This window comes from Sceloporus undulatus, chromosome 6 (genome assembly GCF_019175285.1).
Source record: "Sceloporus undulatus isolate JIND9_A2432 ecotype Alabama chromosome 6, SceUnd_v1.1, whole genome shotgun sequence".
Lineage (NCBI taxonomy): Eukaryota > Metazoa > Chordata > Lepidosauria > Squamata > Phrynosomatidae > Sceloporus > Sceloporus undulatus.
This window is the reverse complement of record NC_056527.1, coordinates 148937665-148964440: the sequence shown is the minus strand read 5'-3', so window position 1 is coordinate 148964440 and position 26776 is coordinate 148937665. Positions and strand designations below refer to the sequence as shown.

At 43.8% G+C, this 26776-nt stretch overlaps 2 protein-coding genes across 5 annotated transcripts in view; both read right to left on the bottom strand.

Annotated features, from left to right (window-relative positions):
• Positions 1-3261: 3261 nt before the first annotated feature.
• On the bottom strand, positions 3262-11922 carry GTF2A2 (general transcription factor IIA subunit 2). The gene is made up of 5 exons (XM_042477466.1): positions 11765-11922; positions 8925-9067; positions 7538-7642; positions 6820-6946; positions 3262-3582 (listed from the first exon to the last, which is right to left on the bottom strand). The coding sequence occupies exons 2-5, from the start codon at positions 8994-8996 to the stop codon at positions 3557-3559; spliced, it is 330 nt and encodes a 109-aa protein (XP_042333400.1). The 5' UTR covers positions 8997-9067; positions 11765-11922; the 3' UTR covers positions 3262-3556.
• A 6061-nt stretch (positions 11923-17983) lies between these two features.
• Positions 17984-26776, bottom strand: part of BNIP2 (BCL2 interacting protein 2) — a 15465-nt gene continuing 6672 nt past the window's right edge. Inside the window, exons 4-11 of one of the 4 annotated variants that reach the window (XM_042475493.1) lie at positions 25776-25940; positions 24226-24402; positions 23996-24098; positions 23254-23385; positions 22338-22424; positions 22145-22243; positions 20985-21020; positions 17984-19696 (exon numbers count right to left, since the gene is read on the bottom strand). In XM_042475493.1, coding sequence (XP_042331427.1) covers positions 19648-19696; positions 20985-21020; positions 22145-22243; positions 22338-22424; positions 23254-23385; positions 23996-24098; positions 24226-24402; positions 25776-25940 — 848 coding nt within the window. In that variant the 3' untranslated portion in view covers positions 17984-19647. The remainder of the gene's footprint in view (positions 19697-20984; positions 21021-22144; positions 22244-22337; positions 22425-23253; positions 23386-23995; positions 24099-24225; positions 24403-25775; positions 25941-26776) is intronic. The other 3 variants (XM_042475496.1, XM_042475495.1, XM_042475497.1) reach the window with 3 other exon arrangements.

Sequence of the window (26776 nt, the reverse complement as noted above, 5' to 3'; positions counted from 1 at the left end):
CCATTTCTCAAGACCAGTCAGTCAGTCAGTCCGTCCATCAGCCAACCAACCACCCAACCAACCACTAAGTCATCCATCTAACAAACCAGCAAACTGACCCAAGTAGCCAGCCACCCAGTCTACCAACTTACCACCCAAACAACTAGCCAACAAATCAACCAGTCAGCCAGCCAACGACCCAGCCACCCATGCACCCAATCAGCCAGCCATCAAACCACCCAATGAATGATCCAACTAGCCAGTCAACTAGCCAACCCATCCACGCTTGCATTGTATTTAACAATGCATTTGTCCTTCAAAGGCCAATGAGTTAATGCTTTCTGATGTAGCAAGAAGAGACAACTCCCCGCTTAGAGGAAAGAACAAAAAGTTGAAAGAGGAAGAGCAATCAATGGAAGTGTCAAAGCAATGATTATTCATGCTTAGTAATGCTAAATACAGACATCAGAAATACACTTAAGAATGGAACTGACCACTCAAACCAGCAAAGTGACATGCCGCATGAAAAAGACCACATGGAATTCAGAGTCCAGTCTTCCTACCGGATGCTGGCATAGCTTTTCCACTGAGAGTGGGTCCAGCAGATGCTAGCTGCTCTTCTCTCCCTCTGAGACCAGGACAACAGTAGATGGGACATGAAAGGAGGGCTATCACCAACACCTAGGTCCATGTCATGATGGAGATGAGCCTGGCTGCTCTTCTCTCCCTCAGAGACCAGGACAACAGTAGATGGCACATCATCTACTTCTTACCTGCTACTGTGGCAAATTCAAGATGGAGCTTAGCCTGACCCTCAAAGATCAGAGCAATGTCAGTTGGAAAATTTGGCTATTGGATATGGATGGTTTTCAGGTGACAAATTAACCAAACACTGGCACAGAAAAATGGCAATACTGTAACTTGTAAGTTTGGGGTGGGGGCACCATAGGGCTTCAAGCATGATCAAACTGCTAATGGAGAATCCAAGGAATGTGTTTGCAAGGCGCAGCCTTGGGCCTAAATGTCCCCCCACCAAAAAAAAGGCTGTTTGTATGGCCTTCAACTTGTTCAGCTTTCTTAAGTGGTTGTTTTGCTGTCAAAACAAAGGGAAATGGTGTCTGACAGATCTCTCCAGGTGGGAAATCCCTTTTCAATAGATTGCAGCCACCCCTGAGCATTTTATCATCATGGACTCTTGGACGTATTTGGGTTTGGGGCATTTTTTGGTTGTCCAAAAGGAAAGTTTTCCAGGCTATGAGTTTAATTTATAAGACTCAAAGATAACACACATACGCACCTGGTCGGGACACGCAAGACTTTCCATCCGCCTCTGTTGCAACATCAGCACACAGTTGGCCAAGGGGGAAGGAATCCATTTGGAAATAAGATGTCCAAATAATCAGTTAATCTTTTGAGTCAATGTTTGCCATAGAAGATTTTGCTTGTAAGACGTAGAAAGCCAGGGTGGAGCTCCCTATTGACTGGAATTCCTGTGGACAGCTATCAAAGGATGTAGCATTAAAGAACAATGTTGCGGCTCTCCATCAAAGGGTAAACGCACACGAATGTAAAGCTTTGAGCCAACTCAGTGAAGGTGTATTTACATAACGGCTGCAATCCTGAATGGATTTAGACCTTGTCAGAGGATTAAAAGCTGTCAAAGGGGTCCTCATCTGTGTCCTACCAGGGGGTAAATACGGTGATGGAGAATACAGGTTGGGGCCTTCTTGGCAGTGGCACCCCTCCTGTGGAATGCTATCCCCTTGGAGGTTTGCTGGTACCAAGGTGTTTGTTGTTATTGTGTGCCTCCAAGTCATTTTGGACTTATGGCAACCCTACCACAGGATTTTCTTGGCTTCCTCTGAGGCTAAGAAACTGTGACTTGTCCAAGGCTTCATATTTTTGTGTGCCTTCAAGTCATTTCCAACTTATGAAGACCCTTAAGGTGGACCTATCATTGGGTTTTCTTGGCAGCTTTCGTCACAGGGGCTTGGCATTGCCATCCTCTGAGGCTGAGAGAGCATTTTGCTCTGATTTGTAGACAATATATCAACTTGGGTTATTATTATTTTTGCTAGTGCAAGTGTATGTTTTGGCATGCATCTGAAGAAGTAGATGCAAGTCTACAAAATTTAGTTTTCTCAGTCTCAAAGGTGCCGTACGATCCATTTGCACATCGATATTCCAGAACACAGCTGTGCCTCTGAATTCTACCCACATAAATGGTAAGGTGTATGTTTGCTTCATTGGCATATGGAATGCTAACATCTGGACTAGCATTTTGTCATTAAATAAACTGCAGTCTATAATTCACTATGTCGCCATTGATGGACCCAAAATAAGTTTCCCCTTCACTGTACAACCTGTTTTAGAATCTCCAAGAGGAGACTCCATCACCACCATCAGAGAACTTTGCTGCCTCAGTGGGGCTTGGTCAGCCAAAATAATGTTGCAACAACAGTACATCCTTGCTCTGCCTGAACACAAAAACAGAAAAAAGCAGGGTAGGGTGGGGAAGATACCTGGCAGCAGGTATATTTTGGGAATCCCACTATGACCTCACATGCAGACGTCGTGAAAGGCACATTACATTCTGGGTGTAGATGGACAGACAGATTACCATCTTGCCCTGCATTCTTTTATGGGTTTCACATTCCCAGGCTTAAGGGGCGCGGCTGAAGAGGAAGACGTGACGGCAAAACCCCCTTGAAGCATGAAATGAAATGGCTGCCTAAATATCTAAACACACCCGGAATGTGGTTTGCTCACTTTTGTCACTCTCTGCAGAAACAAGATCCAAGGGGTTAACAATGGCCCGGCTGGTGTCAGATTAAGGCATGTCAAAACACCAGCTGTGTTATTTCTGGATGCTTTGGAAATGGTAGACTTGGTTTCAAATTCCCTTGAAAGTTCCTTCTCTTGGCTTCTCCCTTTGCTTGCTTGTGTCTGACAAGCATAGCAGGGTGGAAAGAAGCTCTCAGAAGGAACCTTTTGTTGTTGTTGCCTTCAAGTCATTTCTGATTTATGGCGACCCCAAGAAAAATCTATCATGGGATTTTCTTGGCAAGATTTCTTTGGAGGCATTTGCCATTGCCTTGTTGAGTGATCTGCTCAGTATCACCCATTGGGTTTCTGTCAAAGACTGAACACTGGACCCCTGGTCTTTCAGAGACCTAGTCCAACATTCAAATCTTTGCACCACACTAGCTCTCATGTTATAAATAATACCTTTCTTTTTTAAAAAAAATCTGAAGTCTAATTAAGTAATGCTCATTTAAAAGTTTTAAATAAGGTTTATTGAAGTTACCTTGATGAACCCCCAAAGCAACAAAGTTTGCTCCATCCTTATTTCCCCCCCCCTGCACTCTCTCTCTCTTTAAAAAAAGCAAAAAGATTATTTGCCTCTAGCAAGTGACTTCAAGAGACCTTGCCAACACAGTTCCACAAGGCATTCCAGCATGGATTTCTCATGTTTGTATCATTAAAAAATAGTGATCAACACAGTCTCTGGCTGTGCTCTTCTCCTGGAAGGGCAGCCCCTTAAAGACAAGGCTGGTGCAGAGGCTCAGCTTCCTCCTCACTCAGCAGCATTGGAACCGGTATCTAGAAAAGAAAAGAAAAAAGACACGTTAGGAGACACAGCTGGTGAAAACTAAGTAGGAGGACTTTAAAATCCATTAGTTATGTGACAGGCATCAACACCAAGTCTGGGATGAGAAGTGTAGCGTTTCACAAAGGAACCTGCAATGTCTTGGTTCTTAGCTCACAAGAGACGTTATAAAAGTTGAATTAAACAAGTCAGGCAGATATGTTTTATTTTTATAAACTTTTCTCCCATGGAGTCAAGGACTTTTACAATAAAAAAAACAATACAGTGATTAAAAGCATCAAAATCTTAGGAAAACAGTTTAAGAATAGATCACTAAATGAACAAAAGGAGTTGGAATAGATGGCCTTTGTGGGGCCCTACCAATTCTAAGATTCTATGAAATACAGCACCTACCTAGGTAAAAAGAGGTCTAAACACCCTGAAGGCACCAGATCCTATCTGACCTTGGAAGCGAAGCAGACTCAGGTGTGGTTAGTCCTTGGATGGGAGACCGCCAAGGAATACTAGGTACTGCACGCTATGTTTCAGGGGAAAGAACTGGCAGAACCACCTGATTATTCTTTGTTTAAGAAAACCCTATGAAATTTATGGGGTTGCCCTAAGTCGACCAGTGACTTAAAGGCATATACAGAGAGGAGAGTTCAAAACAAGCACCTTGACTTCAGCTTGGGACCAACATGGAAGACAGTACAGTTATTATGAGTCTGGAGTTGGCCATGTGGTGCCAGTGTTCATTACATACCAAGAACTGGGCATGCACACTTGGTTGCATATTCAGTTGTGCATGTCACACTTCACTTAACAAGGTGACACGGTACAACTGTGGCATATCCCTATGAATATAAAGTTATTTACTGCCTTCTTGATGTAGAATCAATCTCTGTCTTAACTCAAGATAGGAAGAAACACCCTGTTCTTGCTGCTGCCTCCTCCTCTTCCTCTTCCATGTGTCAACTGCTCCCTGGAATACAAGACCCCGTTGTCCACATGTATCTGCTATTTCTTTGCCTATCAAGACAGTGAGTGTTTACTTGTGTTTTATGAAAGGATGTTATTTGCACACAAATGACCTGGGCAAACAAATTAACAAGCAGTTAAGAGGAAAGCCTGGACTTCGCATAAAGGCAGATTTCCGGGTATGTTATCAGATGGGCAGCCGATTCAGGAAAGCTAGAGGGGAAAAAAGTCCTGGACAATTATCCATTATGGATGCAGGAGCTCTGGGTTTTCTGCATCACGCAGAGGTCAGACTAAAGCAGTGGTGGGCAACCGTGGAGGGCTAGCAGGAAACATTTGTCTCCTAAAGGACCTTGGAAGCCTTTATCCCCCAAGGTACAACTTCTCTTGCTTTAAAAAAAAAGTAGTGGAAATGCCTTCCACAATCCCAAAAGACATTTTGGAAATAAGTAAGTTGGGCGCGTTACAGACTGCCCCTTTGAGGCGGCCTGTAGGCGCTGCTTTCCCCGGTGTATCGAGGCCTCAGCTGCCACAACAGCAGCCTCCGAGGCCCCAATCCACCACTTTCCAGGCCGTGAGGAAGCTTCAAAAGTCTGCTTTCCCGCGGCCTGGAAAGGGGTGTCCTTGGGGCTTCAAGCCCCGAGGACACCCAATGGCGGCAGGGCCCTTTTCTCCTCTGCGTCACTGGGTGCAGCCATGTAAAGGCTGCGCCCAGCGACGCAAACCTGGAAGGAGCTCTGAAACAGAGCTCCTTACAGGGCTGCAGAAAGGGCGCTCTATGCGCCCTCGCGCGGCCCCACTACGTCACAACCGTGCCGCCCGTTTAGAGGTGGCGCGGTCATGACGTAGTCATGGCGGTGGCTGTGTGGAATGGCCGCCGCCATTTTGTGCACGCTCTGTGCATGCTAGGGTTGGGGGTGTGCGGAAGCGCCGCCGCTTCCTAACCCTAGCACGTGCAGAGCGCGACTTTTAGGCCCGTCTATAACGGGCCTAAGTAAATTTACAATATTACTGACCCCTGGGGGGCCCAAAGGCCCTGTGATTGCAACTTTGCCTATTCCTACTTTAGTCTGACCTCTGCTTGATGCAGAAAAATATCAGTGTCATGACTCCATTGGGAATAACTCCTGCCAGTGTTGCTTTCTGGCTGGAAAAGACATAATGGCAAAAGACTTCTGAGAATTGCTAAACCTGCCACTATAATGTTCCTCTTGTGCTCCTTATGCAAACACTGCTCAAGGACCCAAAAAACCTGACAAGACTTTGCCAATTAAGCTGTATTTACTTTACGACATTTATCCCTCTGCCAAGATCCAGGCTTTCAAAGAAATCAAGAGCCAAAGAGGAGAGAAAGAAAAAGCCGATGGAGGTAAGGAATAAATCAGTTTTAGCTGGACAGTAAGGTAGGTGGTGAACAGATAACTGAGTCCCAGTCCTGGGGGAAGAACAAACCATGAGATACAAGTCAGATAAATAAATAACAGGGAAGAGAAAAGGGCAACATGCTAGGGATAACTCCTGCAAAGAAAGGGGACTGGAAGCTTGCCTAGAAATCCAGGACTCGAGCCAGCTGGCCTCTGGGTCTTGCCATGGAGCCAGTACATCCCATCTCTTCAGCCGGGGTGTTGCAGGGTGAGAAATACAAACCAGTATTCTACATTGGCTACTTAGGTCAGTATATTTAAGTAAGCAGTGCTTCCTCCCTTCAAACCTACTTTACTGGGCAGCAGCTGCTCTGAGGGAAGCACATCTGACCTGCTGTTGACTGGAATGCAGGTGGATGGCATTTCCACATGCTTCCCACCACCAAGAGCAAGAATGTATTCTCCTTTTTTTGGGCCAGAAAAAAAATATCACTATTTTCTGTGTTAGTCAGGCATGTCATTTTAAGTATATAGACAAGTTGGGATAGATTTAGAAAAGGACTATGAAGATGTCAAGAGGTATGGAGAACAAAGCAAGGAAAGATTGAGGGAGTTGACCATGGTCAGCCTAGTGAAAAGAAGACTGTATGATAATGATGATGCTCAGTAAAGTGCAAAGTAGCAGGAAAAGAGGGGAAACTGCAACACAGGAGTATCGATTCAACCAAGAAGCCCCAGATGCCTTCAGCTTGCAAGACCTGAGTACAGCTGTTGATTTCTGAGGTTCAAAGAAGTCTCTTATTCAAAAGGCTGCTGTAAGTCAAAGCCATCTTGACGGCAAAGGACAACCACAACCCCTTTGCTAGCTGCTCTCCCCCATCTCCCCAAAGACCAAAGTCCAGCACTTACTTTTTCCATCACAGGCTACAATTTTCACTTTGTCCACTTTCACCAGCTCAGTGACCTCTCTGAATTCAACATCGTTTAGTACAAAAGTCCAGACGTTGTCACAAAATCTGTATGTGTTGAGAGAGCCCTTTTGGAAAGAGAAAGAGAGAGAGAGCAAACGTCTCAGGAAATGCAAACAGATCTGCTCTCTGGAACTGCATCCTTGAAAGCATCTCCCTGCCAACCTCCTCCTGGAAAATACTCCCCAGGAACAGTAACAAAACAGGGTGGACTTGCAGAGCCTCCCTGTGGTTGCTAAAGGAACAAACAGCACCAAATAAATGGGAGAAATGAAATGGAGGGTGTTGCTGATGTACAAATCATTAAAGTTTCCTTAAACTGGAAGGTCATCCCTACTGAAGGGATGGTGGAAGCAACTACTGATTTCTACTGAACCAGTGCCAAAACAGCAGCAATTCTGCTAGAAAACATAGAGAACAGGGAGCACTTGCCTTGTTTCTCAAAAAAAATGACACCCCAAAATGTAGCACACCATATTCCTGAATGCAATTGCTAGGATTTTGGCAGCAAATCTCAAAAATGGCTTGAGGGTCTAATTCCCCACCGGTGCTGTACACAGTTGCTAGGGAGAAAAACCTTGAATGATAGCCTATTAATGTCTGCTTATAGTCAAGCCATCAGGAATTAGAGTGAAGAGAAGGGCATTTGGTTTCCTTACCCTGAAATTGACTCTGTTTCTGGCCCGCTGTGCCAATGCAGCATTGATAGCTTTGTCAAACTGAAGTAGTACTTGGAGGGCCAGCTGTGGGGTGATCTGTTGAGACTGAAAGCAGCAGGGAGAAAGGGGATAAAAGAGGATAACTTATATTCTGGCTCTGAGGATGCATAGCATTCAAGAAAAAAATAAACATTTCTCACAACCTCCCCATTAAAATTACAATTTTATGTTTATATATTCACACATGCTACAAGGTTACCAAATTATTCAGAGATACAGCCCTGTTTCAGCATAGAAAGAGATGTCAGAGGCTGAAAGAAAGAAGTTTATACCATAAGCTTTCGTAGACTCAAGTCCAATTCACACTGTAGAAATAATCCAGTTTGACACCGTTTTAATTGCCCTGGTTCAGTGCTAGGAAATCCTGGGAATTGTATTTTATTGTGGCACCAGAGCTCTCTGGCAGAGAAGGCGAAATCTTTCACAAAATGACAGTCCCCAGAATTCCATTAGAACTGAGCAGTTAAAGTGGTGTCAAAGTGGATTATTTCTGCAGTTTGGACTGGACCTCAGTATACTTTATACAGCCATGATGGACATATGTTTAAATCAATTGGGGTGTGTGAGTGTGTGCAAAGAGAATACATCATAATAGTGAATTGCAAACTGTGTGGTCATAAAGAGAAGTTTTGGGGACAAAGGTGGGAGACACTATCTACGTCAAGCCAAGACGGGTAAGTAAACATGGGAACAGAGGAAGAAGTTCTGACCCAGTGCATGATATGATATGGATAAGGACCAGAAAAGTGATGTAATAAAGCAGGCATGAAGACCTACAAGTTTCTGGCATGTGTTATCATGTGTATGCCAAGAACCCATTATTTCTGTTCCAACTACTGTCAATGGACTGGGGTTTGAGGATATATCCTAATTTGTTTACTAAATCAATTGTCAAGAGTTAATGGTCTCATAACTCAGAATCACATATAACTCAGAAAACAGAGAATCAGACTTGTGTGGATAGCGGTTTCACTGTGTTAATAATAATTTGGCTTCTGGTACTGAATTGCGTTTGGATTTAAAGGTGAGGTTTCCAAATTCCCACAGGGTTCCGTGAAAACGTTGAGAAGTTAGTGGGCCATCTTTATAAAAGAAATAAAATCTTCCATCTTGAATTACTCTTCTCCTCTTAGTGATCTGTCAACCTTTGATTATAATTCCAAGTATGGTACAAATATTGCAGTGAGGGTGGCGAATGAGGAGTGGGAACGATATCTACATCTCAAGGACCATGCACTAATCTATTGGGGCTTGAATCCGAATTACCAATACGCTATGCAGATGTTCAGATGTATCAAAGAAAGGCTGAGGCGGGGATGTACCTCACCTGTATGAGCTCATCCAGGCTTTCCTGAAGACTGTTCCCCAATGTGGTGTTTCTATACAGCTGGTAAGCCATGGCTCAGGAGAATAACAAAACGCTTGACGATCATCCAAAGACCTAAAACCACCTTGACTCGCACTGAAGATCTAGGAGATCGAACATAAGAGTTATCCAACTAGGCCAGAGGGGGAAAGCATATAACATTCAGTGTTTAAAGAGACCTTATAGCAAATACCAACAGCAAATACCTGGTGCTGTTAGGCTACATTTCAGAGGGGAGGAACTGGCAAAAACACCTCTGAGTCTTCCTTGCCTAAGAAAACCCCATGAGAAGATTAATGGGGTCGCCAAACGTCAACAGGAGACCTGAAGACACACTCACACAAATAGGAGGAATTTCTATATTTGGGGGGAGGGCAATTGTTGGAGTCCAGGAGGCCATATTAAATACTTCAAAGGCACCAGACCCCGTCTGATTTTGGAAGCTAAGCAGAGCCAGACCTGCTTAGTACTTGGAAGGGTGACCACCAATGAACACCAGGCGCTGGAGGCTACATTTCAGAGGAAGGACAGAGGCATCGACAAGGGAAGTATGACCCTGTTGGTGCTCTTGGACATCTCAGTGGCCTTCAATACCATCGGCCATGGTATCCTTCTGGAACGCCTGAGAGAGTTTGGCATTGGGAGTACTATGCTCCAGTGGTTCCGGTCTTCCCTCTCAGGAAGGTTCCAGATGGTGAGGCTGGAGGACAGCTGCTCTCGTAAAAGAGAGCTGACATCTGGCGTCCTTCAGGGCACCATCCTGTCCCCCATGCTATTCAACATTTACATGAAGCCGCTGGGAGAGATCATCTGGAAGCATGGAGCTTGGTGTTATCAGTATGCTGATGACACCTAGATCTATCCCTCCATGTCTCCGACTGAGACAGTGACTAAGGAAGGCATCTCTCCTTCAGATGCCTGTCTGGGGTCAGTAATGGGCTGGATGAGGGAAAACAAACTCAGGATGAATCCTGAGAAAACTTGTGATAGATACCTCAAGACCAGACAGGGAAATTTGCCATCCAGTCCTGGACGGGGGTCACACTTCCCCTAAAGGACAGAGTTCGCAGTTTGGGAGTACTCCTGGATCCATTCTTACAGTTATCATCCCAGGTGGATGCGATGGCCAGGAGTGTTTGGTACCAGCTTCGGCTGATACGCCGTGTCCCTGTCTGGACCGAAAGGACCTTGAAACTGTAGTACATGCACTGGTAATCTCTTGCTTAGTTTTCTGTAATGCGCTCTACATGGAGCTACCTTTGTACCAGGTTCGGAAGCTGCAGCTAGTTCAAAACGCTGCAGCCAGGTTGGTCGCGGGAACACCTAGATCGGACCATATTACACCGGTATTAAAATCCTTACACTGGCTGCCAATTAGCTTCCGAGCCCAATACAAAGTGTTGGTTATTACCTTTAAAGCCCTATATGGCTTGGACCCGAGTTACTTGAGGGAACGCCTCTCCCTACACAATCCGCCCCGCACCCTCAGAACAACTGGAAAGCTCCTACTTGAATGCCCCAAAGTGAGATTAACAGTTACTCACCAAAGAGCATTCACAGCTGCGGCCCCAACGCTTTGGAATAACCTCCCGGAAGAGATTCGATGTATCTCCACCCTGGACGCCTTTAAGAAGGCGCTGAAAACCCATCTCTTCCAGCAAGCATACCCCCTGACCCTCTATAAAGGGAATCACCCAAATATATTTCTATCTCAGGATGTTTTTATATTGTATTTGTAAATTGTGTGTTTTTACGAAATATGTTATTACTGGAGCTGATTTTAACTAATTGTAACTGTGATGTATTGTGATTCGATACTGGCTGTCATCCTGCCTTGATCCGTAGGGAGAGGCAGGAAAATATAAATAAAAACTTTATTATTATTATAAGGACCTCTGAGTCTTCCTTGCCTAAGAAAACCCTATGAGATTCATGGGGCCACCACATGCTGACCAGGACCTGAAGGCACCAGAGACTGCATCTGGTCTTGGAAGCTAAGCAGGGCCAGCCCTTGAATGGTAGGCACCAGCTCTATTTCAGAGGAAGGAACCGGCCAAAGCCTTGCCTAAGCAAACCAGGGAAATCCACAGGGCCACCATAAGTCAAGCCATGACTTGAAGACACATAGACACACCATGAAGGCACCAAACTCTGCCTGATCTTGGAAGCTAAGCAGGGCCAGCCCTGGTTAGACCTTGCATGGGAACCACCATTTCAGAGGAAGGAACTGGCCAAAGCCTTGTCTAAGAAAACCCAGTGAAATCCATTGGGCCGCCGTATGCTGAGCCATGGCCTGAAGGCACAGTCCCACACCCTCAGTGCCCCAGGGATTGCCTCTGATCTTGGGAGCTAAGCAGGACCAGCCCTGGTTAGTCCTTGGAGGGGAGACCGCCAGAGAAAACCCCTCTGAGGGTTCCTGGCCTAAAAGAAAACCTTCTGAGAAACTGAAAGCTCTGTGCGTTGATCTTGGGAGCTAAGCAGGGCCAGCCCTGGACGGTCCTTGGAGGGGAGACCACCAAAGAAACCACCTTGAGGATTCCTGGCCTAAAAAGAAAGCCTCCTTTTGATCTTGGGAGCTAAGCAGGGCCAGCCCTGGACGGACCTTGGAGGGGAGACCACCAAGGAAACCACCCTGAGGATTCCTGCCCTAGGAAAGCCCCATGAAGGGGAAAGGATGAACCCTCTGGGTCTAGAGGCGACTTAAAAGCATAAAGATAAACACACAAAAGCCTCCTCTGGAGGAAAACAACCCAACAATCGGCGCCAATGACGGTTCCTAGAGTGCGAGGCCTGAGGCCTACCTGAGCAAAGCGGAGGCCGGGCCTCCCTCGCTCCCTTTCACCTCACAACCTCCAGCCCGGGACGAGGAAAGGCAGCTGGGCCTGAGAGGCAAGAAACGCCGCCGTTTCGTCTCCTTTTTTTCCTCCAGGCAGTTTGACCCGGAAGCGGAAGTCTCTCACGAACCATAGAGTTAGCTGCCTGAAGCGCAACCATAGAGATGAGCCCGTCTAGGATTCTAAACTCGAGTTTCGTCTGCGCATGCGCCTAAGTGAGACACCTAATCAAGCCTTTGCGGCGCAGCTAGAGGTTGGCGCATGCGCAGCTCACGCTGAGAGCAACGAGGCTTTTTGACTACGACTCCCAGAATCCCTTTCGACATATTGTATATGGGTCGGTTAGGGTTCTTGCTTACCTGGAAAGGGTCTAAATGAATGGTTTGCAGGAAAGGAAAGCTTAATGGAGATAGGGCTCAAGAAAGCAGGGTGGTTAATGCCTGGATAGAGCCTCTATTAATTAACCAATCAAGATTGATTAATCTTGTTTACCTGGAAAGGGTCTAAGTGAATGCTTTGGAGGAAAGCTTAATGGAGATAGGGATCAGGAAAGCAGGGTGGGTATTGCCTGGATATAGGCTCTATTAATTAATCAATCAATATTTATTGATTGGTTGATTGATTAGGGTTCTTGCTTGCCTGGAAAGGGTCTAATGCTTTTCAGAAAAGGAAAGCTTAATGGAGATAAGTCTCAGGAAAGAGGGATGGCTAATGCCTGCAAACAGCCTCTATCAATCAATCAATCAATCAATATTGATTGATTGGAGTTTTTGCTTGCCTGGAAAGGGTCTAAATGAATGGTCTGCAGGAAAGGAAAGCTTAATGGAGATAGGGCTCAAGAAAGCAGGGTGGTTAATGCCTGGATAGAGCCTCTATTAATTAACCAATCAAGATTGATTGATTGATTGATTAGGGTTCTTGTTTATCTGGAAAGGGGCTAAGTGAATGCTGTGGAGGAAAGCTTAATGGAGATAGGGATCAGGAAAGCAGCGTGGGTATTGCCTGGATATAGGCTCTATTAATTAATCAATATTGATTGATTGATTGGTTGGTTGGTTGATTGATTAGGGTTCTTGCTTGCCTGGAAAGGGTCTAATGCTTTGCAGAAAAGGAAAGCTTAATGGAGATAAGTCTCAGGAAAGAGGGATGGCTAATGCCTGCAAACAGTCTCGAGTAATTAATTGATCAATCAATATTGATTGATTGATTGATTAGGGTTCTTGCTTGCCTGGAAAGGCTCTAAGTGAATGCTTTGCACAAAAAGAAAGCAATGAAGCTAGGGCTCAGGAAAGCAAGGTGGCTAATGCCTGGATATAGCTTCTGTTAACCAATAAATCAATTAATAAAATATATTAATATAATCATTAACACAAAATATCGTGACACTGCCTGAGTTATCAGCACCTATTCTCTAATTCAGCCACTGTAACCTCAGCCCCAGCATCAAGTATTATTTGTAGTACTGAAACAGTTTGAATTGAGATAATAACCCTTCACCCACTCCCTTAAAAATATCCATTTATTGGAGGGAATTTTGTGCATGAAACAAAAGGTTGTGTACATCTGAACCATCCGAAAGCAAAGGTGACACTGCCTCAGCCACCCATGAGAAAAGTATGCAAAGGGGGGAAAGTATGCAAACCTTTGAGACTAACGTGAAAATAGATTTGGGTTTTGGAGTATTTCAGATTTCAGATATATGAGTTTCAGGCAATGAACTGGTTAATCTCTGCATTTGTAGGTCAGCAAAAAATCAATTCAAGGAACAGGGCAGTTTTTACGGAACACAAAACATTTCCTAAGAAGCATTTACACAGGAAGGACTGTATTGTGGCGGATTGTTTCCTTTGTGCGCATGAGGCCCGGGTTCTATTCCTGGCATCTCCAGGCTGGGTAATAAAGAATCCTGTCTGAAATCCTAGAGAGCTACAAGAGAATCATTTCTGACAATAGAACAGACCCAGGATCTGATTATGATCAGACCCCAGATCCAAGAGGATTATGGCAGCAAGCATTCTGTATTCCTAACTAAACATCAGTATAGAAAGTTAGTCCTTTGGACATAATAATCTTCCTGAATAAATCATAAAATCCAGAAGAGTTACCAAGGTTACATCTACACTGCAGAATTAATGCAGTTTGACACCACTTTAACTGCCATGGCGCAATGCTACGGAAATCTGGGATTTGTAGTATTGTGAGACATTTAGCCTCCCCTGTCAGAGAACTCTGGTGCCACAAGAAGCTAGAAATCCCAGGATTCCATAGGATGGAGCCATGATGTCAAACTGGATGAATTCTGCAATGTGGCAGTAGCTCTAGACCTGCCATGAAGACACAACTAAAGCACTCCTGAAATTCATTTATGAAACATAATATTGGAAGCCATCTATATTATTATTATTATTATTAACCTTTATTTATAAAGCGCTGTAAGTTTACACAGCGCTGTACATCAATTTTTTAGTCAGACGGTTCCCTGCCCTCAGGCTTACAATCTAAAAGACACGACACAAAAGGAGAAGGGAGTGGTGGGGGGGAATAGGATCAGGTCCAGCAGATCTTTTCCACCTCCGAGGCCTGGACCAAGGCAGATGGACTGGAGGAAGGGCTTGGCTTCTTGATGGATGGTTAGAAGGAGGCTTCCTGGGTCAGAAAGGGGCTCACCTCTGGGAATGCTTCTCTAAACAATATAGTCTTTAATTCAGTTTTGAACCTGGGCAGAGAAGTGATGAGGTGTGCATGTGGGGGAAGAAGGTTCCAGGAGTAAGGGGCAGCAAGCGAGAAGGGACGAATTCGGGAGGGGGCAGTGGTAGTCCTACATTGTGACAGGAGACCCTGACTACCAGAGCGGAGGGTGCGAGTAGGAATGTAAGGAGAAAGAAGGTCAGATAAGTAAGGAGGGGCCAACCCATGGAGGGCTTTGAAAGTCAGTAACAAAAGCTTGTACCGGATGCGGAAGGGGAAGGGGAGCCAATGAAGGGAGGATAAAAGAGGAGAAACATGGTCAAAGCGGCGAGCGGATGTGACAATACGGGCAGCTGAATACTGGACAGATATTAAAGGATGGAGGTGTGAAAGAGGAAGTCCTGTTAGAAGGAGGTTACAATAATCTAGTCGCGAAACCACTAGGGCATGGACTAGAGTCTTGGCAGTAGAGATTGAGAGGAATGGACGGATCTTGGCAATGTTGTGGAGAAAGAATCTACAGGTCTTTGCAGTGGCCTGGATCTGGGGAATAAATGACAGGGAAGAGTCAAAAATGAAGCCAAGACTGCGGGCTTGATGAACCGGTTGAATAGAAGTGTCATCGACAGAAACAGAAAAGGAATAATGAAGGGTGGGTTTAGGTGGAAAGACGAGAAGCTCAGTCTTAGACATGTTGAGCTTCAAGCGCCGAAGCCGCATCCACTGAGAGATGGCAGTCAGACAAGAAGAAACTTGCTGTTCAAGCCCCGTCGAAAGGTCAGGGGTGGAGAGATACAACTGAGTGTCGTCGGCATACAAATGATAGGAGAAACCAAAAGAACTAATGAGTTTACCTAGAGACAGTGTGTATAGAGAGAACAGAAGGGGACCCAAGACAGAGCCCTGGGGAACTCCAACAGATAGCGGAACAGAGGATGAAGTTTGACCACCCGTGACCACTGCAAAAGATCTATCTGACAAGTAAGATTTAAACCAGTCGAGAGCAGAGTCGGCGAACCCAAGGTCAGAAAGTAAATCGACCAGGAGACAGTGATCAACAGTGTCAAAGGCTGCAGACAAATCGAGAAGAATGAGAATAGAGTAGAGGCCGTTTGCCTTGGCCCGCAAGAGATCATTTGAGATCTTGGTGAGGGCTGTCTCTGTAGAGTGCCGTGGGCGGAAGCCAGATTGGAAGGGGTCTAGGATGGAGTTGGCTTCAAGAAACTTAATACAGCGAGAATAAACGACCCGTTCTAGGACCTTAGAAAGAAAAGGAAGAAGAGAAATTGGACGATAGCTAGACAAAGAAGAGGGGTCGAGAGAGGGTTTCTTCAGAATTGGGGAAACGAGAGCATGTTTGAAGTCAGAAGGGAAGGAACCCAAAGAGAGAGAGAGATTAAAGATATAGAGGAGCGAGGGCAGAAGAGAAGGGGCTATAGAGATAAGGAGATGGGAGGGAATAGGATCAAGAGAACAGGTAGTTGGTTTGGAAGAATTTAGCAGCTTAGAGAGTTCATCCAGAGAAACAGGGGGAAACACAGAGAGTTTATTAGTAGAAGGTACCAGGAGGTTAGTGGTAGTGGGCAAGTCGGGAGGAACTATTTCAGATCGAATAGTAGTGACTTTTGTGATGAAGTAGTTGGCGAAGTCAGTGGGGGAAAAAGATGAGAAGACAGGGGGAGAGGAAGGTTTGAGTAGTGTATTGAAGCAGGAGAACAAACGCTGCGGGCGCCTCTCATTAGCGCAGATCAGTGATTTAAAATAGTTCTGTTTTGCCATAGACAGAGCGCGTGAAAAAGATAAAAGGATGAATTTATAATGAATGAAATCGGCCGGTTCCCTAGACTTTTTCCAAAGACGTTCAGCCGCTCGAGAGCAGGACCGGAGGTACCTGATAGTGGGAGTGAGCCAGGGCTGAGGCCTAGTCATGGGGGAAGACACACGTACAGATACAGGAGCAAAGCTGTCAAGAGTTGAAGAAAGAGTGGAATTAAATAAAGACATTGCTGAATCAGCAGAGTCCCCAAGATCAAGAGAAGAGAGAGATGAATTCAAAGTCTGACTGAGATGGTCAGAGTTAACAGACTGAAGGTCGCGGAAATGGCGCTGGACAGTACGACGAGGAGGTGGGATATAAGTAAGAGTAAAAGAAATTAAATGATGGTCAGACAATGGAAAATCAGATGCCAGGTAGTCGGAAATGACACACTTAGCAGCAAGAATTAGGTCGAGACAGTGACCAGAGGAATGGGTTGAGGAGTTAGAATGAGGCTGAAGGTCAAAAGAAGCAAACAGGGATCTAAGGCGAGATGAAGAAGGATTGTTGGGATTGTCAAGGTGAATATTAAAGTCACCTAGGATTAGAGAAGGGACTGTATCAGATAGAAAAAACGTCAGCCAAGATTCAAAGTCAGATAGGAATTGGGTAGCAGAACCAGGAGGGCGATAGATGACAGCAACCCGGAGCTGTAAAGGAAAAAAGAGTCGAATACAGTGAGATGTTAGTTATTTATTTGCTATAAGAAGGAGACTGAAATCCAAATTTATGTTTGTTTCAAATATGAGTCCCAGTCCTGGGAAAAGAGCGGGATGGATGGGGGATATATATATATATATATATATCAATTTGACCCCTATTATATATATATAATATTTATTAGCTAAGAAAGTGATGAAATGTAATGTATCAAAACTAATAATAATAATAATAATAATAATAATAAAGCACTCCTGAAAGATTCCCATCCAACCTGTATAAAGACCCCCAAGAAGGAGAGTCCACCTTCACAGTAGTCTATCTGACTGTCAAGCCGCTCTTACAGTCAAAAAGTTCCTCCAAATGTTTAGGTGGAATCTTTCATTGTAATTTGAACTCATTGGTTTGTGTTTTAGTCTCTGGAGCAGCAGAGAACAAACTTGCTTTATCTTCTACACAACCCTTCAGATATCTAAAGATGGTGACCATGTTACATCTCTGTTTTCTCTTTTCCAGTGTAAGCATGCCCAGCTCCCTAAGTTGCTCCTCCTAAGGCTTCATTTCCAGATCTTTCACCATTTTGGTTGCCCTCCTCTGGGACACGTTTCAGTTTGTCAACGTCCTTCTTGAACTGCGATGCCCAAAACTAGACACAATATTCCAGGTGAAGTCTGAGCAAAGCAGAGTAAGAATGGTACTATTAATTCCCTCAATTGATACTTCTATTGATGCAGCAAGAATTGCATTGCCTTCGGACTACCAATTTATGTTTAGCTTGTGGTCTACTAAGGCCCCTAAATCTTTTCTTGTGGTATACTTGGACCCCTAGACATTAAATAAATGCTCATTTCCAACAAGACTACCAACATCAGTACCAAGAATTAAAGTCACCTCTATCAAGGCAATGTCCCTTGGCTCAAATCGTCAACTGTTTTAGCCTAATACTTATCCGAAACACTTCAGGATTGTGCTGGAACTTTCATTCAGGTAAACATTCAATTACAGTCATTTTTCTTTCTTTCTGTAAAACACTATTTATTGACTAGGTTATAAACCAACATATGGGCATCATTCTTCATCCCTCTCAAAGTAAACATTGGAGATAGAGAAGGCATATTTGATGGTGCCACCAACATGTGAGACAAACATTAAAAACAAGTGGGGGGGAATATATATATGGTGTTTCTTCCCAGGTCAGCAAAATGTTTTAACATCTCTGCTGCAGACAATTGCTTTGATGAGTGTCTTCCTAGGAATTAGTGCACATGGCAAATCCAGAGTTTACATGTCCACCTTGGACAAACCATGAGCCAGGCCACCCTGTGCAGTCCATTTTTACATATGGGTGAAAGCGCTTTGTGGACGTGCAGTTTTGAAAACGAGATTCCTCTAAGGAAAAAGACCATATAAAGTGAATTTAGTGCTTGTGAAAGGTGCTGGATCAACGCTGCAGGGCGAATGAGTCTTTCTGGCTACAAAACAGTGCTGCTATATTTTTCCTCCATGTATACAGGTACAACTAAAGTTGACAGCTGGGGAGGGCAACTGTGGCCCTTCAGCTTTTTTTGGACTACAGCTCCCATAATCCCTCTCCATTAGCTATGCTGCTTAGGGCAATGAAGGCCAGCAATGCCTGGAGTATCACATATTGCATTGCTTTGGTTTTACAGGAGAAACAGGGGAGCCATTGAGAACAGGCTCCCCCTCTGTAACCTGTAGTACACATTGCAAACAACATTCTGGTGTCGTAACCTTCCTTAACCAACAGACATGCAAACCTAAAAAGAAATATCAAGAGAGGAAATACAGGGTGGTGTCACTTCAAGCCAAAGGCCTGCATGCCTTACAAAATATGATTCTGCCCTTCAGCCTGGAAGGTTGGCATCTACTCTTCAGCGGTTATCTGGCTGTACCGTTCTTAGCACTCTATTGAAAGATTAGCTGTTTGGCATGTTTATGGTTTCTGCTGGCCAAATATTAAAGCTGAGCTGGCACGGTTATGTTTCTTTAATGTTCAGAGATTGAAAGCCCTCTGGTCAAACTGTCTATTTTGTGCCCCAAATTCCTCATGCCCCCAGCCTCCAAATCAGGATATCCAAGAGTTAGATACATCCAATATGGGAAATGGCAAAGAAATGGCAAAACAAAAAATCTTCACATTTCAATAACATAGCTGATAATATCTCACTAGCAAAGCAAATCACTGAGATGGTGTCTCTACGATTTGCCAAGAAGCATCTGACCATTTATAAGAAATTGTCATGCACTTTTTATTACCAAATAAATGACAGCAGTCATTTATGGCCTAGTCTACCTGCAAGGATTGGTGCAGATAAACCTTATAAAATATTGTTCTGAGACGTCATAAAAATATATATATATTATCTCTTTCCTTAACATTTAAGCATATAAATATTTACTGAATAAGCATCATTTAGGATAAAAAAAAATGAGTGCCTCTTAACGACGCTTTGCAACATTGAAATATAAAACAGTTATAATAAAGGCAGCTAGTTAAGTGTCAACATTTAGCCTGGGCTAGCAAACCCATTCAGCAGCAGACAGTCCATTGGGCAAAAAGTCCGGAAGCCGATCTCCTGCTCGGATTAGATTTCGATAAGCAAGACGTCATTTCCTTCTGCACATTCTTCAGTCTTGGCTCGAATCAAAAAGACACAAAAATATTCTACTGTTCTGTCTTCTGCTCCTGTTTTCCATTAAGTTCCTGGTCAATTCTGCTTAGTAGACAAGAGGAAAGGGGGAAATGAAAACAGTCAACAATCTAAGTTTCCCGCTGTGGCTAAGATTTGAGGTTCTTTCCAGGGGGGGAAAAGCAAATGCTTTATTATTTAGCAATTGCAATGAACGCAAATTAACACAAGTAGAGCAGCAAGTGTCACCGCCTCCCATCATGAATTATAACTTGACAGGTGGACAAAGGTGGTTTTTTAAAACAGTGACAGGAAAGTTATGGTTTTGAAAGGCAGAATGAAAAAAATCTGGATTCAGAGACAGAACTAAAAAGAAGTGATTTGAACAAAGTCAACTGCAGTTAGCCATGTTTTGCTTTTAATTTTAGAAGGTAAAAGCAGAACGTCCTCCCAAAGCAATGCCAAGCCTGATGTAAAAAAGAAAAAAATGTTCAACCAGTAAAAACTGAGTTGTGTAAATTTCCTCCTGATGTGAACAATTCTCAAGCTAAATGAGAGAATGGATCTAACACGGAAAGGCATAAGCCACATGAAAGCTAGCTAAGGATCCTATGTGCACATATAGTGCCTTCTGGTGTTTTTTCCTTGGGTTTTAATATTGCTCTGCAAAAACAAAGTCAGAGCCTTTCTTTGCAAAAGAAAAATGATGGCACCTGCAAACATATATTTGGAGCAGTTCTGCAAAATGGGCACATTCTGGATCAAGTGAAGTTGTTAGTAGCAACAGCAACTGGTGGACTGAACTGGTCAGTATTGGCAAAGGGGCATTAGCGGGCCATGTTAACTTAAGCACTAGAAAAACCCAGCATGCACTGATAAGCCCAAAAAAGAAATTTAAAAAGACAGCATAAATGCAGACAGCACAAAGTATTTAAAAAGGAAAAGAAAGGGGGGGGGGGCTTTTTAGCCAGTTTAGATAGTGGATGTGCAAATCAAACAATTTTGAACTTAAGTGACCGCTGAGTCAAAGTCATCTTCAGGCTAGAATTAGGGAAGCGTTTTGCAAGCAAGCAACAACTGCTATCCAAGTCAAAGGGGGATGGGGGTGGGAATGCACTTTTAAGGTTTGCAGATTAGCGCTACAAATAGCCAGCCTTTTGGTTGCTCAGATTACTTTGAAAGCAACCAGCTGCTTGTGGAACAAATGAGAACACCACAGCATAAACTAGTCAGATTATACGCAGAAGAGTTTGCAGGTGCAGCTTTGTTGACACATGCTGTATGCATCCCAGCAAGCCCAAACCATCCCAGCAAGACAGCACAGCAGAGTTGGCTAGGTTAGATAACAGCCCTGATCAAGATGTGCGTATACCTTTTGGCTTTCTTTTTAAATTTTTCTTCTTCATACCTTAGTGGGGAAAATTGCGATTTTTAGTACAACAGGACGCAGATTTGTATATCAGCAAATTCCAAAACAACAAGCTAACAGCATTGATTTAGCCAAGGCATTCTAACTTCAAATACTTAAAAACAAATCAAAACAGAAGAATAGAAGTAACTGGATTTAGTTCCAATAATGTTGCTTTGGTTTGTTCCCTTCTCATCTACTATTAAGTTCTGGGTTTTGTGTGTGTGGACATCGTCTTCCTTATTCCTGATTAGCCCATGGGATCGATTAGATCCCGCCATCACTTCATCCAAGTGAATTTACTGGATGAGCCATGGTTTAAACCAGGGACTCCTTGGTCCAAGAGTCTATCTTGGGGGCTGATGGGCCAGGCGTGCTCATCCGGGTTAGTCTCTATGTTTGCACAGGGATAGGGAGAGATGCCAACCTGGGACCTGCTACCGGCACACATTCCTTACCTTGCTGCACTATTGCTCCTACTGAGAAGCCCCCCATTGCTGTGCCACACACCCTGTTTCTGCATCAGACACAGTGATGGGGGCTTCCCAGTACCAGTGATGGTGTGGCAAGGTAAGGGGCGGGGTGTGTGTGTATAAACAGCCAACTTTTGCTGCATTTTCTAGGAAACTCCATGGCAAACCAGGGGTCAAATTGACCTGGCTGTTTACACTGGGATAGGGTCAGATCCAATGGATGTCCAGTCTACCTGGATTGGGTCTGATACTGGCCCTGGTGGTTTTGGCTTGCATCATCTGAATTAGACAACACAAGGCCAGAGGATATAAGGTGATTCCCCCAACTCATACTTTGCATCTTTATTTGGACTGGATTGCAACTTTATTTGCTTTGGAAGCCCACCCTGGCTTTAAAATGGGATATAAAGACATGTCATCACTAAAGAGGCAATGTGAATTTAGGCCCTAATATACATGTTAGTTCCAATTGGAGTAGATGCATTGAATCAACAGAAACCAGGTAACTCAACAAGAATGCAGATACTATTGTCTCGATGGACCAACTCTAGTTGGGATTAGCAATAGGACTCTAGTCTTAAACCTCTTCCAAAAGCAACAGCAATATTTGCATGCCATTCTTGGGCTGTGAACATTTAAATTGCAACCTACTGTTTTATGCATTCAGGGATGCCAACGTATTCCATGGGGATGATTTCAGCCAGCTCTGCCAAAGTGAAGACATACTTGATTTTTTGGCTGAATTTTGAGCTAAAAGGAGATGGGAAAACATATTTACCACTAAAAGGCTAAATACACCAGCACTTAAAAACAAACAAACTGGAGTCAATATTCTGAGTGTTACCTAATAAAAGGTTTTGTGATCGCCAGAAGCGTCCTAATGAACCAGGAAGGATGAACTATAATTAATGATTTCAGGTTTTTCCTTAACCTAAAGTTAAATCAAAATATGAAAGAAAGGTCAGCAAGAGAAGCAAAGCACCCTCCTGTCCCCTAAACACTAAGCGTGGGCATGGCAATCACTAATGATTTACAAGTTTTTGCTATCATTCTACTTGTATGTGTAAGCTAGAAAGAACTGCCAAAGAGCTTAAGATCAGCAACTCTTCTGAAAGCTGCACTACCCAGCAAGATCACAGTGCCATCCCTGCCTTAAACTGCATTAAGAAGAAAATCCAGAACACTCCGGGTGGACATTTACACGTGTCTCACTTGGAGTATTCTGGCTGATGTAGACCTGCAACTAGTTGCCATGGTCTTGCTGAGAGGCTTTATAGGCACAGAGGACTACTGGCTACTACTTCTCAGCCTTCTGACTAAAAGCGAGAGCAAGTCTGAGTCATAGTGTTGGCAGGCTGGGAAGTCAGGGATGTTTAGATAGTCTTCACACAGGCTAGAATCATTTCAGCAATTCACTTACTGCTGGTTCTAGATTCCCTGTATGTATGCCTCTTTGCGGACAGGGCACAAGGGTCTTGTCTCTATCAGTTTGTGCCCTGTCGAAAACCTCCACCCCAGAGAGCTACTGAGGGTACTACTGATAAACATCTGGTGGAGAGGAGGAAGGAGAGAAGTGACTCAGAAAAAGTAGATGGTCTTGGCTGTGAGGAGAAGGAAAACAAGGCATGGAGAGATGCTTCATCTGGGATGAGCACCCGCATTTTCCTTCCATGGCAAAACCTAAACAGTACTTTAAAGATCTCCAGAGACACTGATGCGTCTTTGCACAGATCGTGCAGTTGGATGTCTTAAAATGTTACCTCCTATCAATCTGCTGGTAACACTTCCTGAGCCATCCTAGACTAGGCATCTTCCGCCGTGTTGTTGCACCATTTAGATAAACAATCATATAGTTTTCAGCAACTAACAGTTCTAGCGTGCCAATAACATATCTGTTGAAATGCAAAGGAAAAAAGAGAGAAACAAAAAGAGAATGGAAAAGGAGAAAAAGAGGATTTATGTCTTTAGTGTACTTTTGTTAAATTCCATCATCATCATCATTATCACTACCATCATCCTTCAGCAACAATCACTGCATGAACATTGGCAAGTCTTATGCTAGCTTGGCTAGAGCTATCTGCAAACCAGGTTGCCACTAGTGACTCCAATACACTTCTGGTTTGAATTCAAAGTGCTAGTGATTACATCTAACCACCAAAGATTTAAGGCCCTAAAAGGCTTTGGGACTCGACAACTGTAAGAGCATCTCTCCCTACATATCTTTGCCCAAGGATGGAGATCTGTGACAGGGTCCTTCCTCTGCCATACTGGATGAAGCAATAAGCTATGGGAGGTTACAGGAACAGGGCCTGGTCATGGAATACAGTCCCTTTAAAGTCCCAAATGGCACTAATGGTAGCGTTGTCCCAGTACCAAGTAAAAACATTTTTTTTTTACTAGAACATTTGGAGCTTAGCAGAGTACATCCAACTAAACTTCAGAAAGAACTTCCTCCGCCTCGGAACGTGTCTCATGCCTATTTGGGCCTCACTTAATACTTACTTAAACAAATTATCCATTAAGTATCTGTAGTTTGGCTGACCACCTTCTGGCATGAAGCAAACTGCAAACACAACAATTGCATTTAATCCATCACCATAATAACCTAGGTGGGGGTTAAAAAAAGCAAAGAAAAAGAGAAATAATTGCAATGTGTTTTTGATAATTAAATAAAACATTATAGTTGGTGGCAGTTTAGGATGGTAAACAAGCTTTTGCCAGGAAATCTTTACCTCCATGACTGATAACCTTCTTATAGGGCTCAATAGCCTTCATGTCTACTCTATGATCTTGATCTCCAATCCGGAACATTCGCCACCGCCTTTCCTCCTCTTTTTCATCAGATGCCGCATATTCTGAAAACGATCCTTTTCTAATTACATCAGTAGTTTTGGGCTTTGGAAGATCATCTGTCATGTTTAAAAATAATAATCAAGAAATCATTATAGTAAGAATCATTCACTTAACCAAGTGGCTTTGCTAAATCACTGTCTACATAAAACCTTAACAAACTGTGCTGTGATACTGAAAGGTCGACATTTCTTATCTAAAAATTGTTTGCATTACATTTTGAATCAGCAATTAAGCAATGACTGTGTACAATGTTGGACTCCTCAAGGACAAAGCTATGATTCCTTTCCCAAGCCTTGAAACCATTACATATTTTTTTAAAAAAAATCAGCATAAGATACTGTTGGCCCCCGATTAGATTTTAATTTGCAAAGCAATTTTTTCCCCTTGTAAAGCAATTACCAGAATTTGAGCTAATTGTATACAGTATATACCTGACACATTCAGTATTCTTTATTTTAACCAGTATTGATATCCCAGAAGAATTTATGGATTATGAATTTGCTGAAGCCCCTTGATTAGACGACAGCTCCAGGTCTCTTATCTTCAGCTATCATATCCCCACCAATTACACATTTAGCACTGAATCATTTCCGTACACGGATTTGTGACAGTCATGCATCAGATATTTCAATCAAAAGCTAAGCAGAATCTTGGAAGCACCCTGAAGGATACACATCATCTTCATGGGCTTTGTTAAAGTAATTTCAGTAGCACAAACCTTACCACAGAGTTGTGGAAAAACTACTGTAGCATGTTAGTAGTTTGTTTCCAAGACAGAAGTTGTTAATGGAAACTATCCTTCCGGGAAAACGCAGACCGCCGCATTAAAGAGAAGAGAAGAGACAGAAACCTTATTCCAATTATGTACAACTCTGGCCTCTCCCTTGCCCAATGCACCGTAAAGTCTAAGTACCTGGGGCTGGGGTGTTTTCTGATGCATTAAGAAAAGTTTACACAAAATGAGCAAAATACCACAGCCATCAAACCTCTACACTGCACTGTCACCCATGGTACTTTATAGAAAGGATGGGCAGATGTAGATTAACCATATGATTTGCAATAGGTGACTGAAAGCTTTCACTGCAGGCCCCAATGACTGGTTTGCAAGGTGTGTATTCACGTATTTTTAAAGAAGTTGCTCATACCAGCATGATGACTACTTATACCTGCTGCAAACCATTTATTTTGCAGGAAATAGAACAGCCTCACACACATGTCTCCACAGATTGCAAAAGAGACAAGCAGGATTTGGGTGGGGGGACTTGCCGTTTTGGTTAAGAACATGCATAGTTGCAAAGAACTGGACATCAAAGGTTGGTTCAATGTCACGGGGCTATTTGCTCCACAGAACAGCTCCACTGATTCCCAGTGGTGGCTGGGTAGCAGGAAACACACCTGCGCACAAGGCTAAGATATAGAAGTATCTTACCTTCCCATTCAAATTCATTACTGTTTTCAGATGGTGTGTCTATATCATCCAGATCGATATCTTTGCTGTCATCTAAGTCAGACAAAATCGATCCCTCACTGTGATCCAGAGTTAAATTTATATTTGGAGCCATAAGTTTCTTCTTAACTTTGTTGCCATTCACTTCTAATTGAGTGAAGAGAGAAAAGGGAGGTATAGACATTTTAGAGCTGGAGTGAAAAGGAAGTCATGTATCCCCAAAGAAGGAAAAGCTGTAACAGGAAACTAACTGAGTAAAACAACTTTTTACTTCCGCTCTGAATTAACAGAATTTGAATGTTGGCAAGTAAGCAACATTCCGGGAGTTGGATGTGGAAGTGAATCCCTATTGGTTCTCCTGGATCCTTCAGTGGCATTTGATATCATTGACCATGGTATCGTTCAGGGTCATTTGGCTGATATGCAACTTGGGGGCATTGCTTTGCTGTGCTACTGCTCTTGGCTCAATGTTCCCAGAGGGTGGTACTGGGGGACTGTTGTTCAGTTTTTGGTCCATTAGCCTGGGGTCAATACTGTCTGCAAAGCTTTTCAATATCTACATGAAGCAGCTGCTGAATCCCTCTCAAAATGGTGACAAGACACAATGTTACATTTGGTTGCCATTTTGAGAAGGATATTGAAGAAAATGGAAATGGGGCAGAGGAAGGAGTGCAGCCCCTGCAGGGAAGAATTGGTTCCTAGCCTCACATAGGCGAGTTACAGACCGCCCCTTTGGGGCAGCCTGTAGGCGCGCCTTTCCCCGGTGTATCGGTGTATTGGGGCAAAAGGCCGCTTCCCCGCAGCTTGGAAAGGGGTGTCCTTGGGGCTTCAAGCCCCAAGGACACCCCACGGCGGTGGGGAGGAGGAGAAAGGGGCCGCTTGGCCCCTTTCTCCCTTGCGTTGCTGGGCGCAGCCGTCTGAAGGCTGCACCCAGCGACGCAAACCAGGAAGGAGCTCTGAAACGGAGCTCCTTCCTGCTCCGC

Bases quoted from the DNA above. Each gene is read 5' to 3' on its own strand.
- GTF2A2 (XM_042477466.1), bottom strand. From the start codon at position 8,996: ATGGCTTACCAGCTGTATAGAAACACCACATTGGGGAACAGTCTTCAG. The intron at 7,643-8,924 runs GTGAGGTACATC...TGCTGCTTTCAG, and splicing joins GCCTGGATGAGCTCATACAG to TCTCAACAGATCACCCCACA. The intron at 6,947-7,537 runs GTAAGGAAACCA...TCTTTCCAAAAG, and splicing joins GAAACAGAGTCAATTTCAGG to GGCTCTCTCAACACATACAG.